At 43.5% G+C, this 22,005-nt stretch overlaps 1 protein-coding gene across 1 annotated transcript in view; it reads right to left on the bottom strand.

Annotated features, from left to right (window-relative positions):
- The window catches only part of LOC311000849 (receptor-type tyrosine-protein phosphatase mu), a gene marked incomplete at its 5' end in the record, with an annotated part of 166,989 nt that overhangs the window by 46,950 nt on the left and 98,034 nt on the right, over positions 1 to 22,005 (bottom strand). Inside the window, 4 exons of the mRNA XM_083991711.1 lie at positions 25 to 188; positions 11,464 to 11,599; positions 14,664 to 14,700; positions 18,403 to 18,676. Of these exons, the coding sequence (XP_083847837.1) occupies positions 25 to 188; positions 11,464 to 11,599; positions 14,664 to 14,700; positions 18,403 to 18,676 (611 nt within the window). The remainder of the gene's footprint in view (positions 1 to 24; positions 189 to 11,463; positions 11,600 to 14,663; positions 14,701 to 18,402; positions 18,677 to 22,005) is intronic.

Genomic DNA, 22,005 nt, shown 5'->3' on the forward strand with positions numbered 1-22,005 from the left:
TGCGGCCGTTGAGTGTGAGCGCACACTCGCTGCGGGTGTTCAGCGTGTGGTTGTGTGTGTCCATGAAGGAGAGCGCCTCGTCACAGTTGGTGCCCTGCTCCGTGTAGCTCTTGTCCATGGAGTTGACCATCACTGTCATTTCCTGGCGGGTGCTGTTCAGTGTCTCCTTACGCTTCTTAGCCAATTTCCTTTCACAAGGCGGGGGGAAAGACATAAAAACAAACAATCAGACAAAAGCCAACAATGACTGCGCTTGAATTGATCTGATATGATACTGGCAGCGATGACTCATAGATGTAATGAGATGGCGGAGCTAATGTGCCCCTGGTTTTGGTCACATTAGGGTTTATTAGGGCTCCAGATGCTTTTTGAAGCAGTGATATATAAATCCTTGAGGATGTGGAAAGGTGTGACACCCTAACCCAAATACATCAGGAGGCCCTGATGATTTAAAATTAGCTTATAGTATTTGGGGGGCTGGAAGAATTAGAGTTATGAACGGTGAACTGAAACAGTCAACCTGCTTTTATTGACCTACTTGGAGTTGATGCGCTGGAGCCTACAAGCAATCTGTTCCTAATCAAACACCATTAAAGCATCGAGTCAACACGCAGACACACACTCATACACTTCACATGTACGCACAAACACACACTGTCAGGAGAGGGACGCTTATGTAAAAGCAGATCACATTTCACTTGTCCTGAGTTCACAAATGAGACCGTTCACAGTCAACACCCGACATACATTCATTAAATACGTAGTACAGTCTTGTGACCAGGGGTTGTTGTCAAAGCTCAGAACTAAAGGTCATAAGTGTTTGCTGCTGTGACGTCGGAGCCACTTTCAAAACAGTGTCCTGTACAGAGGATCCTTTCATGAAATGTGAGTTTTAGTGTCGACTTTTAAGTGTCCTATGTTGCTTTTGTTCTGGCTGAAATATATTAGCAATATCATTTTGTACCGACATTAACAGTCCCCAGAGGATGAAATCGATGACTTTCAGGACTCCTTGACTCAAATCACAATTGTTTTAGGGACAAGTCTTTACACAAACTAAAAGGCACTTTCTGTGGATAGACCTTAAAGGGATAGTTCAACATTTTGGCAAATCGGCCCATTGCCATAATCCCTATAGTTTAAGCAGTAGGTTCGTTACCTTTAATTGTCGATGCAAGCTATTTTTAGAACGGCGGAGCAGAGCCGCGAGCTGCTCAGAGCTATGCTACGGAGGCTCATGGGATTTCTTGGTTTCCCTCATCAAACTCATCAAATACACAATCCAACAACTCCAAAACGCTCTGGTGGGCAAGTTGTGGCCTGCACATTCACCACGCTATGAGATAAGAACACAACATTACAAGACGGAGTTGTTTGCACCGACGAGCATAAACCTCCAGATGGCTAAAAAATCACATAGCACTGCGCCCTACTGTACAGCATTAATGCTAGCACGGCTGTAAAACGTAAACAATATGAATAAAAACGTGATTTTCCTAAACGACTTCTGTAAATGTAATATTATTGTTTTATTTTTCTTTTGATGGGCTACTCGTCTTCTGTCTTTTGTGTCTGGTGTGGAACTTTTTTGTTGCATAACTTTGTACTGACTCCATCAACTTTTTAAAAAACAGCTGGACACTGAGAATCACTGAACCTGTGAACTAAGGAAGGCCTTAAACTGCAGTGAGGATTTTGTCCGACTGCCGCATTGTAAATGAATGTACACCACACGAGACCTTAAAACTCTCCTCCTTCACTAACTTTGCTCAAGTGTCCTATAAGTACGGCTCTGAATCCCTGAAGGTGTGTCACTCTGACGCTAACCCCGGCCTCTGACCTCCTGGAGGACGGAGCCACTCGCATTAAGAGGATTTCCCTCTGGCGATACATAATGCATCACATTATCACTCGGAGGAGTTAACCCTCCTGTACTTCCGTAAAGGTTGCGCTACAGAAAAAAAAGGCAAACAGCTTGAGTGGGAACATACTGTATAGCTATAGCTGTATCTGATGGCTGCTGCTGCTCTGTAGCTGGAGGGGGAGCAAGCGGTGTAAAAATTAACTATGGCAGCCCTCACACTGATCCTCGCACTTTGTTACTCTCTGTGTGACCCCTCTGCCTATTTGAATTGCAGTCTCTCTCACGGACAACTGCTGTCTAATGACGCACTCCTGCTGCTTTGTTTTCGCAAATCTCCTCTGTTTATTCAATTCCGTCGCTGTCTTGTGCCATATGGCAACAGGCCCCCGCTGCCTTCAAACAGTCATTTGCTCTGAAGGCCGCGACGTGAGGCTAATAGTGGAGCCGTTCTTCAGAAAGGAAAGTGACAAAGTAGTGACATTTTCATCTGCCGGACCCACTTTTTGTCTTTAATCTGCAATTAGAGTCAGGAACAAAATGGCAATCTTGTCTCTGTTTTTTTTTTTTCCATTATTGCTTCATATTGTAATAAGGAGTGAGGAGGGTAAAGGGGGGAAGAGGGGGAAGCTGTATGTATACCCCAGGCAATGATTCGGCTCTGTGTGAACTCATGAGGAAGACTGTTTAGAGTCACTATATTCCTGGTTTTAATACTGTATCGCTGGTCTTATTTCTGCATCTGCTGAGACTTGGATTTCCTCTTTCCTGGCCGGGGTAACAGCTGAAGTCGGAGCGCCGGAGATAAACGAGGCTGCACAGACAACCAGTGCCAAAAATGAGGAAAGCACCAGCAATACTGGGATGTTTGCTAGGCACGGTGGGTGTTAGATGAAGATTAATTGGCACGCTATTCTCTCCTCATTTGTAAGACGGGAAAATTTAATGATAGATGACTATATTACAGGATCTGATGTGCTGGGAGATAGTACAAGAAAGTGTACAGTAGCGTGTTTGTGCGCGTTGATGAATGTGACCATTTATCATATCCCCGGATAGTTAGCGTTATAGCGGCGCACATGGAAAAATCCCAGCGAAAGAAATTTGTAGAACTGATTGCTCGCAGGCATGCCCCACAATAAAATCACAACATTTCCTCTGAACGTGCATATTAAGGGGGCGAGACAGACAGATGGCAGAGACGTCTGAAGCAAAGAGTGAGCTAACATGCCAGGTATCTATAACAGGCAACTCTCATTAGAGATTTTGTCTGCAGTTCAGTACATGACAGGCCCGGCATATCTGGGATCTAAGTGAGCAGAGCTCCCGACTCCACCGGTTCAGCTACAACAAAAAGGGAAGCTGCTCAGATTGTACGTCTGAGCGTGTTTGCCAGAATGTCTGTTCTGTGGGAGGTGACGCTGCTGCAGCTTCTAAAACAAGAGCTTCAAAACCTCAAGCTCAGCATGGTGGGCCTCATTTCAGCACCGGAGCAGCCTAAACCTTGTGACATTGGGACAAAGGAGGCTTCATTAGAGGATCCACACACATCTGCGGTGTGTGTGCGCGGTAGATGACTGACATCCAGCTGGGAGGGGCAACAGAAGCGTCTTTGATTAACCCAGTGGGGGCATTTCAGTAGTTGTTTGCACTCTGTCTCATTTCAAACTTGTCTCCGTCTTTAACACTTTCCTCCACGAGGTTGTCAGTGCAGCCCCTCATCTGTATACTCCCTTTAGAAGTCAAAACAACAGAAAAAGAAAACTATTTCTCATTGCAGATTCAGCGACGCACAATAACTGTTTATCTGATAACATGATTGCTTTCATTGATTTGGTAAAACAGTGTATTTTTTAGCACACAATAAAATGAAGATTGTCCCTCATAACTTTACCATAAGAAACAGAAGGAGCCACAAGATTTAGGACCGAAGAAGTTAAACTAAAAGAATTTAATAAGAGCTTTGCAATAATGGGGACTGAATGATTAGGGTGCACTCAACAAGGGCGTTACTGCTCTCCTACACAACCTCTACCCTGCTTTTCTGGTTCATCTTCACTTCCACTGTCAAATGAAGGCATAAAAAGCGCCAAAAAATAACCAATGGTAAATTTGCTGAATAAAATATGTGAATATATTTTAATTTACTAATGAAATGTATGACGTGTCACACTCTAGGGAGTTGGTTTTGTAGTATGGTGATTATACTGTATTCTCTCATAGGAGTAGTAATCTATAGTATATACCACTTTGTTGGCAGTAAAAAATAGTACATAATCTGAACATGCATAATTGTATTTCTGCTCCCTACATTAAGATTTAGTTATTTAAAGTTAAAGGGATAGTAGTTCAACATTTTGGCAAATTGGCCAAAATGTTGAACCAAGTTATTTTTAGAACGGTGGAGCAGAGCCGTGAGCTGCTCAGAGCTACGCTACGGAGGCTAATGGGATTTCTTGCTTTCCCTCATCAAACTCATCAAATACACAATGCAACAACTCCAAAACGCTCTGGTGGGCAAGTTGTGACCTGCACATTCACCACGCTATGAGATAATAACACAACGTTACCAGACAGAGTTGTTTTAGAGGTAAATTCATGCAAAACCGCTGATGCGCATTCCCGTCAGGGGCAGTTTTTCAGCAAGCAGTCTCAGCATTTGCTTGAAAACAACTCCGTCTCGTGATGTTCCATTATTATCTCATAGCTTGGTGAATGTGCAGGTCACAACTTGTCCACGACAGCGTTTTGGAGTTGTTGGATTGTGTATTTGATTAGGGAAACCAAGAAATCCCATTAGCCTCTGTAGTGTAGCTCTGAGCAGCTCATGGCTCTGCTCCGCCGTTCTAAAAATAACTTGCACCAACAATTGAAGGTCACGAACCTACTCCTAAAACTATAGGGATTATGGTAATGGGCCAATTTGCCAAAATGTTGAACTATCCCTTTAAGTTATTGTATTTCTTGAGCACTACATATATCAGATTCCAGCCTAACATTACAAAAACATATACAGTGTATGTCATTTTCAATGTTTCATGTGAGACTTTAACATACCAAGACTTCCTCTGTTGTAGTGTTGCTGTCTGTACGGCGCCAAATAAACATGATACTGTATGTAGTTAAGTAAGAGGCTGATGATGAGTGCAACTGTGAATTGAGCCAAACATAATTTTTTAAATATATCTATTTAAACTTCATTATTCTGTGCATGACATCCCTCCGCCCTGCTCGAGCTGCTCTTCCTCCTCTCCCCTCCCTCATCAACATGCAGAGCTCGTAGGTGCAAAAAAAATCTGCAAGGCTTGTACCAATTAATGTGATTCTTGCTGCATGTTCGGCTTGTAAGGTTTAATCAAGGTGTTTGCCCTGAGCACATTGTGTTATACATGGTACATTTAGTAGGCCTCCCATTCTGACACTGAGTGCAATAGAGCTGATTATGAAAAGTAAGATTTCTACAGAGTGGTGGTGGCGGTGATTCATATTTCTGTCTTTATGTGTGTTTCTTGGTTCAACAATGGAGAAAAGCTATTTAGATATTTAAAAGTTAATTATAAACACAAAGAGGGGCTGATTCTATTTTGGCTTTTCTCAGGTTCTCTTGTCGATACAACGACGCAGACAAACACACTATCAGCATGCAGATGTGTTTACCTTTCGGGCTACTCTGTAAAACGTATGCACTCCTCATACCTTAAGGGATTTACGATATAAGTGACCACCTGTCAGATGGAAATGGAACATGTCACTCCTGAATAGTGTCGGGGGAGGGGATTTGTTTTTGTTTTTTTATGAGCCGATACAATAAAAACCTCCAGCAGAAACATCAGGCATGACAACAATATTTATAGGCTGAATTCATCACTACATAGTTCATACAAGTCTTCCGATTTTATCTCATGTCATGTCGTGTTGCTGCTGTGTTATATCTTTAAAACAGAGTTGGACGTTTAACTCTCAGGCCTCAAAATAACAGGTGGCAGGCAGGACAAACATATCATTGTCCTAAATAATGACTTCAAATAAAATCATTCAAAGCATTATTAATGTTTTGGTTGTTGTACGGCAGCTCATAAAGTTGGCAAAGAAAATGTTTCTGGCGACTTGACAAGTGCTCAGTCCTTTTAGCTCAATTTTGGTCTCCACCGCCTCCTCAGCAAACTATCAGGCCTTTAAACTGCTATCTGCTGCAAAATATTTGTGTGTCTGCTGATTGGTGCTGGGTAGGTGGTGTTTAATATATGGCTTCATGTACAGTACATGAAGTACAGATCCTTCTCTGACCCTGAGCCACGACATTCAGGTTACACATGAACCCTACGCCTAGCCTGAACTTGCTTCTCTGCAGATTTGCAGAGAACTGCAGAGAGATCAAGATACACAGCCCTATTCATACGTTTGGCATAGCAATTAATCCATTGTTAATGGAAATATATTAATAACGCAGCTTTTAAATTAAGAAATGTTTTTTCTTCTGTATCGGTTGCTATAGAAAACAGAAATGTGTAAAAGACCAATGTTGATATGAAGAAGAAGATAAACATCCAGACTAATTTACTTGCATTAACTTCTTTAAGTTTTAGTTTTTTCTGTGCGGTGTAAACTTTTGGATTTTATGTTTATGTTTTTCACTGAGAGACTCGTTCATTATGATAAAATAAGCATGGACTGTGTTAGGTTATTTATTAAGAGAAATCTAGTCATTCACATCACATACCTGAGGTTTGGCAAGTCTGACAAGTCAGAACGCCATACGCTAAGTGTGTTTCTACTTAACACGCCCACTGCTTGATGGATGAATCCGACTCTCTCGGGAACAAAGACCCAATCGCAACCCTTTGCCCTGTGCCAATTGATCTCCCTCTCGTCCCCAGCAGCAGCAGCAGCAGCAGCAGCAGCAGGCAGAGCGGCCGGTACAGCCACCTGATTAAAGAGCGGTCATATATTTGATCACACATGTAACCGCATCCCTAATGAGCGCGCTGACTGATGTTGTGTGGCGCGATAACCCCCGCAGCCACCTCTGGCAGTATACCTAAAGTGCATATTTTGGCGACTGCATGATGTTCTCATGCCTTAAAAAATGACTTTGATGAATGCATGAGAGCATTAATAGGGCTCATCAATCATGGAGGTGTTGTAATCTCATGGCCGGCGAACGAGGCTGTCACAGGAGCTGCAGATGAACACTTCAGAGAGAAGAGCTTCTTAAGGATGCAGTCCATAATTAATATGACAATATAAACTTTGGATATATGCAGAATATTAGTTACTTGGGCTGCGCTAAGACTCTTGGTAGAGTGGTATCAGAGAAGAGGAAAAGGACTAAACATTCACGATCTTCCAAAGTGAAAGTCGGGGAACTTCCAAATTAGCCGACATGCCTCTGTGATTCCATCCCAGGGACAAATAGAGGGAGAAAAATGTCAGGAATGGGGATTTTTTCTATTATTGAATGTGGCATCACTTGATGCACAACTTGATGCCACCTCTTAGTGACCTCCCAGGAAAGTATTTTGGTTTTTACTTGGCAGTACAGGCCTAGAATTGAATATCCTGATGCCTCCAGGTGAAATGTTTTCATTACACTCAGAGTTTTTTAATCAATTTACTCTGACAACACATGACAGAAGTGCAAATTAGATGGCAAGTATAACATATACCGCCTCTGATATGAAACAATGTATGTGCACTGTGCCTGATGAATCCGTACAACTGCAACAAGCAGCTACAGTGGAGGAGGACTAGGTGAATACGAATCAATCAAATCATCATTTAAAATCATTGTGGAGTGGATTCTAGCGGTTGAAATAATGCATTACTCCTTCTAGCCATTCATAAATATGTAAATGAACAGACATCATGCATGAAAATGTAACAGGGCCGTGGCAGATTTTCCATCACAGCAGTTAACCAGGGGGTCGGTGTGACTTGTTGCAGCGATTGCCCCTTTTCTTCTCCGGTTTTATTTACTCCCCATATTCCCAAAGTGTGTTTTATTATCTATTAGTATTTGCTGCTGTCGTGGCGCATTTCCACACGGGGAGGATCATTAATCCTTCATCCTTATCTAGCTGTATATTATGTAGTTATCTTGTCAGCTTTGGAGAGGAGTCACAACAGTTACGGCTCTGTGGTTCCCTTCTTTTTAAATCTAAACAGCAAAACCCTCAATTCATTTTGACACATCAGACTGTGGAGACGCGTGGACGTGGCTGGCTGCTGCCGAGGCTACTATTGCAAATCAAAACCTTACTGTCGATTGTTTGTTCGGAGCTGGAACATCCGACCTGAAACCCTGTCAATCAAAGCAAGCACGCCTCCGAAACATGGAACTGAATGTCCCATTAATGGAAAAATAGAAAACAGCCATAATGGGGGATAATGTATTGACTTGTGTACAGGATATTGGGCTCTTTCCCCACTGTCTATTTTGGAGCCAGCTTTACACCGCTACAAAAACTACACTACATCCTAATGCATTTCTGTCGCAGCTGCTGCACACATACACGCACACACACTCACACACACTCTCTCTGACACACATGTAATAATTAAAATAACAAAAAAAAAATATTTTTGATTATTTCACCGACTGTCTCCTCTTTTCCTGCCGAGCTCGGCCAATGTGTGTTCACAGCTTTGATGACACCACCCCTCTAAGTCATCGGGCTTTCCATTCAAGACAGCTGTGATCTAATATGAGTGACACGCTGAGTATTCAGAGTAGTATTATCTCCAGGTGTATTCGAAGATGTGCTTTGATGCGAGGCAGCCTCCATTCTCTCCTCTGATCACAGTCATCTCAAGACAGATTAGTTGGCATCCTTCACAAAGACCGTACAGAGGGAGCCTATGAGCTACAGCGGAGAAGGCAGAGCTGCAGAATAAGCTTCTTTACCATTCAGAGGTGTGATGTGCAAGGCGTCTGTTATATTAAGAGCGAAACAAGCAAGCGCCACGGCTATTGTTTTATGATGTTGGAGACATCTAAATAGAAAGGAGGCTAGTCTGTGATCACATTAGCCTGGTCGGTACGTGATGCAAACGTCTTATCAGCTAAAGACACAACTCCACCATCACCATAGAATCAATGGGATGGACGTGCAGAGACCCAAAAAAACATGCTCGGGGAAAAAAAAGAAGAAGAAAAAAGCAGAGAGAGAGAGAGCAAGGGAGAGATAGAAAGAGAGAGAGAGCGTGAGGTGGTTTGATGACATAGTGAGAAGATGGAGCAGGGGTAGAAACAGACTTGAAATTACCACATGCATATGGAGCCAGATTGGTAGGGTCAACATGTTAGCTCATGCTTTAAATTTTCAGCGTAATACCGATAACTGAACTGTGAATCTGTCAATGCTGCGCAGCTATTGATTGCATATTTTCTTTTTAGGCATTTGCAGAGAGTGTGATACATGAGTGCACTTGAACCACCTCATTGAGGTTCAGGGCACAACTAAAGCGTAGATGCACAGTGATAGGCACTTCAAAAAAATCTAACTTTGACAAGTCAACAGAGATGGAATCATTGGAGGCGAATGAAAAATTCACACTCAGTAAAAATGCAGTAGCTTGCTGCATTGATTTTTTTTTTTTTTTTTCCTTTTCACAAGATGAGTTTGGCAGCCGTACAATCATTAAGGCAGTTTAGTACATCATTTGATAAACAAACCCCCCCCCCCCTTTAAAAAAAAAAAAAAAAAGAGTCTTGCAGAAATTACGTCTGCAGTAACTAACATGCTTCTGTGTTTCTTGCGTCTCACTTGACAGTTCAGATTTGGTGGGGGTGCAGCTGCGTCTGTCTGCTTTTCGTCAGAAGTCGTGCCAATGTGACATACAGTGTGATGCGCTCATCGCGTGGAGAGATGGCACCGCGGTGGCGTGTTCCTCCGGTTTCCCCCAGCAGAGATTACAGTTGGGGCCTCTGTAATAGCTCTGGCCGGGGAAGGAGGATGACATGGCTCTTTGCATGCATGGGAAAAACAGCGTGTGGGTGAGAAAGAAGCATGGCACTAACATTACACAAAGTGGTTACTTACAGGTAGTAAGTGTAGGAGTGATAGGTTCTTCTGCCGAGTGGGGTGGTGGTAGGATTTAAGCAGTGGAGGAGGGGGGAGGGGATGGAATGAAAAGGAAAGAAAAAGTAAAAATATATTAATGTTTGAAAAAAGAGTAGAAATGAACAAAATCAGATATGGTGGCATACGTGGAGGTAAACTAGTGATCGTGAGGGAAAAAGGTGATCGCTTGGAGTCATGTCATGCTTTTGCGAGTATAGGAGGGGGGGGGGGCTCAGTAAAGTACATGTACGACACGAAGAACTCTAATCAAATACATATGGAGCTAGTCTGCACCATGAGATTGACAATCAGACACAACCCCCCCCCTCCGCGTCCCCCTACACCCCTCCTTACACTTTCTTTCTCTTATGAACGCATCATTCTATCCATCTATATAAAAAAATAAAAAAAATTACCATATCTGACCTGCGAGGCTGAAACTTAATGAGCGGTTTGAATGTCTACGCACAACTCCTGATTCCCTGTTGGTGACAATAAATTACGAGAAAATTCAACCAATGAAGTCATCTCCATCTCTGGTTTGATTAAGGCTAATTGAAAACAATTCCATTAGTGCGTGCCGATTCCTCGCACCCACCCACTGATGGCTGTGCTGTGCTACTCAGACAAGGCCCCCCCCCTCCACCCTCCACCCCCCACCGCTGCAGAAAATGAAGAATCATATATTACTGTCAAAAATAAACACGGAACATAGTGATCTTATTAGTACACAACTAAGCCTTCCCACTCACAGCTACGTCTACCTCTTCATCTGCTGCACTGACCTTTACTTTTCATTTCAAGACAATCAATCGGAAATTTAAAAAAAAAAAAAAAGGAGAAAGTATGGTAAAGTACGGCTAACACACACTGAGACTTACTTCTTCTTTTCTTTTTTATCTTAGTGTTTGAAAAATCGAGATATTAAAAGGACCTTGTGCCCAACAATATATATAGATATATAAATAAATAAAAAACCTCTGCAGAAGCTGCCACTGTATTATTCCAAGCCTTGGTGTAGACAAACGGGGGGTTGATATTTGCTGAGCTTTAGCTCCTCTGATTGCTGGGATATGTACAGAGCACCTCTCTCCAGCATGGGGTCCGGGGCTAATGTAAACTTAGCCTTCAGCTACGCGGCCATCCTCTTTTCTTTTGGAGCCTTTCATCATATTTTCTTTCTTATCTCCCCTCTTCCTCAGCACCATACCACAGGCCTCAAAAAACATTTCTTTCCTATTCCCATTCCGATGTCGTTGAAGCGCTGCGCATTTGTTTGAGGGCGCCGTGGAAAGGGATTAATTTTTCATGGCACACTGTATCTCATGGCTGTAAACAGCCTTAATGGGGCGTATCAACATAATCAAATTAATTATTTACCACGACGCTGACAATACTACCGTTTGAGGGAGGAATGTGCAAAGTGACAGAACAGAAAAACTGGATATTTGTGAGCTCTCTGCGACTAAAGTTCAACCTCCTCTTCCACAAATGTGAATTTAGTGATTTATTTCAGCGAGTAAGAGAAAAAAGGCTTACCTTTTCTTCATGAGGAGCACCACTCCCAGGAAGATGATGACGAAGAGGAGGATGCCGGCGATGACCCCGGCGATCTTCACCGTGTGGTCGGTTTGCTTCTCCGGCTCCACCGCGTCAGGTTTGTGAGTGGCTGCTCCTGGAAAACATCACAACAAACACATCACAAGATCAAACAGAGCACAGAGTAATTAAGGCTGTTTGACTGTTTGCTATTGTTCTGCAGGAAACAAACAGCTGAAGAAGAGGAAGAAGAAGACGTCTATATTTTCAGTATTTCCTCTTATTGATTCTGACTGTGTGGACGACTGAGGTTGATTAATCAATACGCTGATATTCTGTGGCATTCTGTGGACCGGGAATATCAATACACATTTATTGGCTCAGAGTAATGTTTATTTCTGAACACGAGAGAGACTCCCTATTGTCCCGCAGACTCCACCTTTAGCTCCGTCCTTAGTGGGCATCAGCGCTCTGTGGATGGAGCTGCACTCGGGGAGATAAGTGTTGCACCATCTTTACCCTTGGTTAATCATGTTTGGGGCAAATGGTTTGCTGGGCTGTAGAAAAATGTAGGTTGCAGAGCGGAGGAGATAATACCCAGGAAGATAAAAAAGCCTGAAATAACTAAAACATTAAATATCAGCTCTGGCGGAGATAGCCCAACAACGAGAGAAAAGAAGAGAGAAAGGGACGGGGGGGGCGAGGGGGGAGAGGGATAAAACAGAGCAGCTTGTTCTAACAGCATCTGCTCCCTGAGAAGTGATAAGAAGCACTCTGAGGAAGACGACGTTGCTGGAATCACAACTGTCCACCTCAACAACACCATTATTCCTTGTCACCAGGGGTAAATTTAGAATGATAAATTGTTATGTCAGACAAATCTGTTCGACTGGGCTTCCTTCACTCTCCTCGGCGTTGCCATTTCCTCTCCCTATCAAAAAAAAGGTAAATATCCATCCCAGGGTGGTGGTGACATATTGTTCCTGCGCTGTGGTGTCGCTATCAACAGTCACACCTTTATTTATTTAGATGTTCTTGTTTAGTTTCTTTTCCTAAAGGCAGAGTGGTGGCGACGCATTAACAATCACATCTGGACTAGGGTTGTCACGATACCAGAATTTCAGTAGTCGATACCAATACCTGTGAATTTCCACGATTCTCGATACCACGATTAAAAAAAAAGAAAAAGAAAAACAGAACCCATGTACTTTTAAATTCACTACTTTATTGAAAACTGTTTCAAACTGTCAAGTATTTAACGTAACTGTGCTTCAACATCTTTTTGCACAGAATTTAATAGGGCTGCCCCCAAATATACTGGCAAGAATCGACACGGCTCGCCGAGGGAAAAGTTGTATATGACGGTACCAGAAAAAAAGCAAGTATCGATTTATTTTTTTCATGTCGGCATCGAATTGGTACCGAAGTATCAGTTCTTGTGACAACCCTAATCTAGACTGATGGGAGTTGGTTTTGTCTCAATATACTGATACAGGATAATCTTACAGAGACAAATCTACATTAAAGTGTGCAGAGGTCTGTGTTCAATATTCCTCCATTCAAAGCTGAGAAAACTTTTTGATAGTTGGGGGACGCTGCGCTCCTGGAAATCCTCCAGATCTTCACGGCGAGCACTCCGGCATCCCCCTTTTTTTGTGTGTTTACAGTTGTCACAACCGCAACAGCTACCAACCACTTAATCTCCCCCCAGAAATAATGAGAAATATTCATGAAAGAGGATTAACTCCTGTCAGAAATCTCCAACATTGACACATCAAATGACAATTGCACCTCAAACAGGTCTTTCATGTCCGGTAATGCTGAGAAGATGAAGGTAGGAAGACGACGTCTGCAAAAGGCTTTGATTCAATCTCACTGACTATATGCAAATAGCAAGACAATAAACAAAGAAAGAAAGAAAAAAAAATCACACACACATGCAATAATCTTCTGCTTTTGTTTTCATCTTGAGAAGAATCAGCAGTGTGGCCGCCACAGGTTGTGGGCGGAGCTACTGAGATGGTCAGAGACCGACGACTATGCATAGTCTGGGGCCGTTGACTCAAGCTAATAAAATGCGGTGAAACTTTTTAATCTAAGGAATATAATTTACAAGAAAATCCCTGAGCCATTGAGTTAACCTTTTTCTTTTATTGTATTACAAGTTTTTTTGTCTATTTTATAAGTTTTATGTTGGTGAAACACTTTTACTTTGGTGGATTTGGTGATTCAGACACCAGGCTCTTCTCCTCTCTGAAGAGCCTGGTGACGCAAGGCTAGACTATGCAGAGAGAGACTATATAGGGTCTGACCTGTTAGTTGGTTGTCGCCGGCTGCCGGGGCGATGCGGATGTACGGCGTTGTGAGCTGAGTCACGAGTATGGCAGCTGAGTAGGGTCAGTGGATCCAGGATGGCATGCAGTAGGTAGAGACACAGAGAGAGAGAGACAGCCACACCAATCATCATGCAACACTGAGGCAGAGGAAAGACAACTGTTACAGTATTAAGACAGCATCTCTTCAGTCAAGTTAAGTCACACACAACTTTTTCCTTTTACATCTGTGGGCTTAATGTGGTGCATAAAAAAAATGTGTCCCTTCAGGTGATAGATTGATCCTATGATCCTTCCACTTCTCGTATATGCTATTTGACTCGGGGCTATCGAGCCATGCAGATGGAGATATCTGGAAGTCCGCAGCAGAAATCCATAGCGGAGCTGCATGCAAACTCCACAATATACGAGATTGTTGGGGCGTGTGACAGGACCTCCCACGGCTCAGAACAGAGTGTGACTAGGGCTCCCTCTGGCCTTATCAATTCTGCTCCCCGATCAATGGTGCTTAGACTTCATCACCCCTAATGTGTGGAGCAGGATGCGCAGGCAGCATAGCTAAGTACCTACAGACCTCGGTGGGCGCGCACGCTGCCTCCCAGTCATGGAAAAACACATGTTCTTGATCAATCTATTGACCAAGTTCACGTGAAGAGCATATCACCCACTACTTGAAGACGACTACATGTGAAGTCAGAGCTGTTTCTGCTGTTTTATTCAATGAAGGGTGAGGCTATGTTGTCAGTATGCGTGGGTTTCACACTCTCGGTCTGAAACATGCTCATTTTGTTAAGTTAAGTTCTCAGAAAATCAAAACACGGCTGATGTTAGAAACGTCCTCATTCACACCGTCTGATCCGGTCCTACCTTTGGTGGCCACTCGAACACAGTCGATCTTGGTCTCCTGTTGCAAAGACAAGAAATGAAGAAGACAGGGAAAGAAAAGGAGACAGACGTTAGACACACAAAGGCATCGGCACACTTGCAGCGGCAACAACAACACCTATCTAAGAACCCGTGGTTACAACAAAAACAGCTCGACCAGCTCCATGCTGTCCCCTATCATGTGTTGAGCTCAACGACTGTGACACAAAACGCAGTTAGGCGAGAGGGCCCATAGCACAGATTAGTGGTGCTGAGCTGCTGATTTGTCAGCCAACAGCGATCTGTCGGCTGCCTGCGGCTCAAGGTGGTCAGCCACTGTGGAGAAACCAGAGCCCTGTGACAGGCGACACCAGCCCAGCATGCGGGGCTCCAAAACGACACGTCAGGGAGGCTTTCTGAATATGTAATGGAGTTTCAGCCTTCAACAACACACACACACACACACAGACACACAGATACACACACACACATATGCGTCTCGTGCTGTTGTCAGAGAAGTTTCTTGTCAACAATGGTCTAGTGAACAGGAAAAAGGACGCAGACAGGAACAGGGAGGCGGTGAGTAGCACAACACAAAAGACATGAGCGCCGTGCCCCCGTGTTTGACCCGGGCCGAGCCGTCCATCGAGCGGCGAGCGGCGAGCAGCAACACACACGGGAGAGAGAGACGGCGTTTAGAGACCACGGGAGGCAATAATGAAGAGAAGAAAGGAGGAGGAGAAGAAAAAAAACAAAACATCCAGCGCTCAATGTGATCCAGGGTGCATGTGCATTCCCATTACTGCAGCTTTTAAGCTGTCAGATGGTCCTTTTGTTCATAGCGGCTTTACAAGAAGTCATATTAGATTTTTATTTGAATAAAGGGATCAAAAAAAAAAAAAAGAAAGAAAAGGAGGTATGGATGGCACTCACCTTCTCTAAGTGCTAATTTTGTTTAAGAGGCCCAAACAAAGCACTCCAACATCATTAGACATTAATTAAAGCTTGCAGTTTTATCCATTGACAGTGATGGCTTAATGAAAGAGAATGCATTTGGCCACTGTAAATCAAAACACTGGGTATGGAAATAATGTCTCTATCACTGAGACGGAGCTTTATGCTGTGTCAACCAGGGACTCTTTCATTTTTTTTTTGTTTGTTCAAGGGAGAGTATTATCAACACGATTCATACCACTCACCCATCGGCCCCCCCAGGAAAGTTTCACACCGCCGGTGCTTTTACTCTCAAGAGCAGAACTCACTAATTGCATGGGGGCCCTGCCTCGCGTGTCGCTCCTGTTGCCTCCTTAAGGACGTGCCGGTGTTTCTCAAGGAGGCTGTTTATGGTGATTCTCATTCAGGACCACAGGCGGTGGGAGCTCTCGAAGCGGCCGCTGAGCTGTCTGTGCGGGAGGAGGGGCCGCGGCCGAGTGCCACTCCATGACAGAGGCTGCGACCTGCGCGATCGGTAACCCTGTTGTTGTCGCCTGCCTCCCACACTTAGCCGCCTCCGGGTCGACCGCCTCTCTTAAATGCCGTTGATCAAAGCCTCGTCTGGCATTTGGCATAAAGCTCCATTGGAAAAGGCAGGAGGAGAGAGAGGGGGGTGGGGGGGTGGGGCCCGTGGTAATGGAGGGAAAGAGCATGTCACTGCATAGAGCAGCACATCCCAGGCTCGACCCTGCTGCTGCAGCCTATTAAAGGGATAGTTCACCCAAAATTGAAATTGCACTCATTATCTACTCACCCTCATGTGGACTGAGGGCTGGGAGAAGTTTCAGAGTCCTCCGTGGCTTCTCTGAGTTACAGGGGGTCTCGGCATAGCAGTGCATACTGTCCATATAACGGTTGCAAATGGACACCAACTGTCTTCATAACAAAAAGACACCCCAAAAAACATCCAAATACCTCCATGCTGCTCGTATGTAATGTCTGTCTTGTATTGAAGCCCCGAAATGCGAAATTGTCCCGAAAAAAATTAAATAAGTCTATTTTTCAAGCTTGTTTGTAGCGGAAGCTCCTCTTCCCAGTTCGTCAAATTTGGACGAACCAGGGTCTGTCCTCTTCCCAGTTCGTCCAAATTTGATGAACCGGGAAGAGGAGCTTCGAGAAGCTTCCGCTACAAAACAAGCTTGAAATATAGACTTATTACATTTTTTTCGGGCCAATTTCGCATTTCGGGGCTTCAATACAAGACGGACATTACATACGAGCAGCATGGAGGTATTTGGATGTTTTTTGGTGTGTCTTTTTGTTATGAAGACAGTTGGTGTCCATTTGCAACCGTTATATGGACGTGCACTGCTACGCCGAGACCCCCTGTAACTCAGAGAAGCTACGGAGGACTCTGAAACTTCTCCCAGCCCTTAGTCGACATGAGGGTGAGTAGATAATGAGTGCAATTTCAATTTTGGGTGAACTATCCCTTTAAGAGTGCAGACGGTGGTGTTGGTGGCGGTGGTGTTGGTGCACCACCACCACCGCCACCGGAGTACTGACACGTCTACCAGAGGCCGCACGCCGCTGTGTGCATGCGTCTGTGAGCTCAGTTACTGTGGAGAGTCAGGGAGCTCTGCACTCACTCTCTACACTTCAGTCCCTGTGTCACTGAGGCCGTCTCCACAACCACAACCATGTTGGGTGTGATTTGGGGCCTGATTAAGAAGATTTTGAGCCCATTTTCAGGCTTTTTGCAAATGATTATTTGTCCAAGTAATCCTCAAGTGTATAAAATGTTCTTGTACTGCACAAATGTCTGCACAGTAGCCTAGAACTGCAGTCGGAGAACGAGAACAAGCCACTGGTGGGTTTTTTCGTCATTTCTCCCTTACATTGTCTTGGATCCTATGTGTTTGAAGATCCCTTATTTTTAAAACCAAGAGAGCCATGACTAGTTTTGTACCTTCATCGACCAGATTATTGAACAGCTGATCTGGTCTGGCTTGTGTATGCTAGTTAGGGTGTGTGTGTCTCTTTTTAACATTTGTTTCATATTTTTTAACATCTTAACATTTGTATTTATCTATATGTATTTATCTTGTATTTATCCTGTTTAAATATGCACTGATGCTCTTCATTATTGAAGTTCCTAATGGAAAAATAAAGTTCTTTTAAGTCGAAGTTGAAGTTGAAGTATGTTAATACGACTAATTCAGTGCTCCAAATCATGTTGGAGCCTCCGATATCAAATCATAAATATACATGTTTGATATATTTACACATTCAGATCTGACTGCCTCTGATGGAAACACCCACTTTAGCCGATGAGATCGAGCAGATCGAGACCCATCACCAACTGGATGTTGGGTACTTTTACAGCTCACAAACATGGCAGCTAAATGAGCCAAATGGAAAATACAATAAGAAGAGCAGCTGGTGTAACAATGGCAACAACACAAGTGACTCTATAATGGGAGGGAAAAGGTGATCATGCAAACTTTCAGGAGATCTCGTGTCTGGGCAATCTGTCGGGTCAAACTTCACCCTCAATAATCTATAAACATTTAAAAGTAAGATGCATTTACAATAAGTCAGACACGTGTAGTTCCTCCACTACATTTGTTTGACAGTACAAATACAACAAAGTAAAATGAAATTTAGTGGAGATCAAGTATAAAGCAACACATTTGATTTTGAGTTATTGAGTTATTTTCTACACTGAACACAGACTGGACAGATTTTTCTCATTTGTAGCCACGATGAAGCTTCTGAGTCAAAACAAGAAGAGTTGAGGAACACCCACCCCGTTGGCGGTGCTGACAGCCTGGTAATAGATGCTGTAGCTCTTCTGGGGCAGCAGAGGGGCGTTCCAGTAGCCGTTGTAGGTCTTGTTGTCCCCCACCGTGAAGGGCTGGGGCGAGTGGATGCCGCCGGCGGGGAACTGAGCAGTGAAGTAATACTGCGAGTTCAGCAGCGTGGCGTTCTGGAAGTGGATGGGAACCGGGTAACAGCGCAGGATCTCCGCTGTGCCGCGTGCCCTGCGTGGACGTTCCTCCTCCACCACCACCTGGTAGGCGCTGCAGACACAGGACACAAACAGAGTTAATATAACAGACTCCCGCATGCTGCCAATGGTGGCAGAGTTTCTAGTTTCTATACAACAGACACAGAAATGCACGTGTGCAAAGAGACTAATCTGTATTTAGATGTGAGGCGGAGGAAATCAAAGCACTAAGATTTAATACAACACATGATCATGATCATGCTATTTAATAAACACCAATCAGTCTTGATAGTAAAAGACTGTTGTTCTGACTCATTAGTAATTTGATTTAAAACTAAATTTGTTGTTTCATTTCTTTTCCACAGATCCATGTTTTAAATCAGTCAAAAATAAATAGATACATAGACTCTTTATTGTCATTGTGCAAAAACAAGGAAACGGGTGGTCTCCATGTGACAGGTACAGGTGCCTCAAACATAAAAAGAATACACCCACACAGATACAAATGCAAACAAAGTGTATAAATAATAAATAATTAATTATGCAGGGTTAAATTTAAATGTATGAGTCCAAAGAAAGATAAAGTGCATTGAGGGTCTGAATGGCTGTGGGTTACAACATTAAAAACCAATCACTTGTTTTGATGTTATGTCTGATGCATGAGAGACCTTTTAACACGTTTTGGTGAATTTAAAGGGATAGTTCAACATTTTGGCAAATTGGCCCATTGCCATAATCAAATACAGAGACTGCTTGCTGAAAAACTGCCCCTGACAGGAACACACATCAATGGTTTTGCATGAATTTACCTTGAAAACAACTCTGTCTCATAACGTTCTGTTATTATCTCATAGCGTGGTGAACGTGCAGGTCACAACTTGTCCACCAGAGCGTTTTGGAGTTGTTGGATTGTGTATTTGTTGAATTTGATGAGGGAAACCAAAAAATCCCATGAGCCTCCATAGCGTAGCTCTGAGCAGCTCACGGCTCTGCTCGGCCGTTCTAAAAATAGCTTGCACCGACAATTAAAGGTAACGAACTTACTGCTATGACTATAGGGATTATGGCAGTGGGCCAATTTGCCAAAATGTTGAATCATCCCTTTAAGTTAGAAAACAGGAGCGGCATGGTCGTCTAACCGGATCTGGGTTCGATCCCCAGTCTATGGCATGTTTGCATGTTCTCCCTGTGTCTGTGTGGCTTCTCTCTCTCTCTCTCTCTCTCTGGGACTTCAGTCCAAATACAAGCACACTACATTGATTGGTGACTCTAATTGACCGAAGGTGTGAATGTGAGAGTGTGTGAGTGTTGTTTGTCTCTATGTGTGCGACCTGTCCAGGTGTACCCTGCCCTCGCCCTCTGTCAGCTGGGATTGGCTCCAGCCCCCCTGCAACCATGTGCATTGATAAGTGCTGGTGCAGCTAATAGATGGATTGTTAGAGCTGCACTCGAAGGTAAATAAATGTACATGTCAACGCTTGAGGTCACGAGCAGCTTATCTTCCTTAAATTAACAAATAAAAAATTCAGTTTTCAGGATGAACTCAAAACTACAGTGCAGGAGAACTGGGCAGGGACGCGGGACAGGGCCTGACATTATTTGCTTTTTTCATTATTCAACAACTGAAAAGGTTAACGGCTCTTTCCATTTCCTCTCCGCCCGAGCCCTGTGTTTAGCTAGATCAAAACTGCAGCCCTCTGTGTGCCTCTGACAGAGATGACATTGTCTCCGAGCCGACCACTTAGCTGGAGGGGGAGACTGACTGTCTTATAGGCGTTCATGTTAGTATGCATCTCGCATCCACCTGTTAAATCTATTGAGTCGCTGAGTGACAAAGAGTCTGTTTACAGCTGCCACGGAGAATAAGCAGCCATGATTGGGGACTAGTGTTCCATCTCCAAAAGAGTCGCAAACACAACAAGTTATTATCACAGAAGTTACACTGCTCGCTGAACGAATGCATGAAGAAGCGTGTGAGGGAATGAATGAAGGAATGAATGAATACTACGATGCAACATGCTCCGGTGCCCCAGTTCTGCAGAGATGATTGTTGTGTTTGGAGCAATTTTCTTTTCCATGATCCTCAGAATAAAAAAATAAAAAGATAAATTGTTCAAAGCAGCACTAATCCTAATGCACGTGCATGAGACGACCAGTTTTTGCTTGTTTCATGTATACTTCAATCATTTTTATAGTGATGGATGGACTTTTATTTGTTATTGTGGTCACCTCAGGTTCTCAGCTACTGTACAAGATATTATTAGAGCAGCAGAGTTTGACATGACTCGGCAAGCTCATCCCTCATGACCGAGCACACGGGCTTGATGTGCTGCTCATGATGAGGATCCATGCACTCTGCATCACTCATGCTCTCATGGATCTACTGTATAATGTATGGCAGTTCAAAGCTATGATGATTAATCGAAAAAAAAAATAAAGATTTGAATGTCCAATGCATGTTAACATCAGTTTGAGACCTTACCTACTCCATGATTTCCTGGATTTCTCTTAAAAAACCTAATATTATGAGCAGATATTTGTTAACATAGCAACCACCATGTTCTCTATGTCCCTCATCATTGGTGCCAAATTGGATAAATCCTTGTTCAACTAAATATTTAGGAAAATATGACCAAAGTCTGCAGGAAATTACCTGGAAAAATAGATGATGACAAACTAAGGCCATACCGCGCAAGAAAATGAATTAAATCACGCACATGTACATTGCTCTCTTTGTGAATCTGTGTCCTTAAAATAATTGTTTGCCAGTTTATTCATCTATTTTTTGAAAAACAACCATTTCCCAGTCATTGTGGAGCATTCATAACCATCTAATATAAAAATGAGTGGGCAAGGCCGGGCAGGACATAGAGCCTGGATGACCCTGAACATTTGCTTTTATTAAACATTATCAGAACAACAAGTGGGAGAAAAAAAAAAAAACTTTATCTGTTAAATCTGCAGTGTATTGGCTGTACACTTAAGCTGTGCTGTGGCAGTACAAACAACCCCAGAGATGATCAATTGTTCCCTGCGGTTGGTACTGGATGATTAACTGTCCCCCTTGTGTGTACAGCATATGCTCTTTAACCCTATAGTTTATCATAAGATGCTTGCAGTGTCATTAGAAAATCCCCCTTTGCTCCTCATTGGGTGTGTCCCAATTCCTCAGAGCTCTCCTGTTTAGCGCCGGGTTGGGAGGTGATGAAATATTTAATCCAGCGGAGAGTCTGCAGGAGAAATCAGCCTTTAATTACTGTTCCCCACTGAGAGCAGAGGTCAAAGGGCAGGAGGAGACGGTGCACGGGAGCCACTTAAGTAGCTCCAGAGCAGCAGAGAAATGAGTGATGAGGCAAGCGAGGAGGCCCGAGCCAAAACACTGCAGGTCTGATGTCATCGGGT

This window comes from Trachurus trachurus (genome assembly GCF_905171665.1).
Source record: "Trachurus trachurus genome assembly, chromosome: 17".
Taxonomy (NCBI): Eukaryota; Metazoa; Chordata; class Actinopteri; order Carangiformes; family Carangidae; genus Trachurus; species Trachurus trachurus.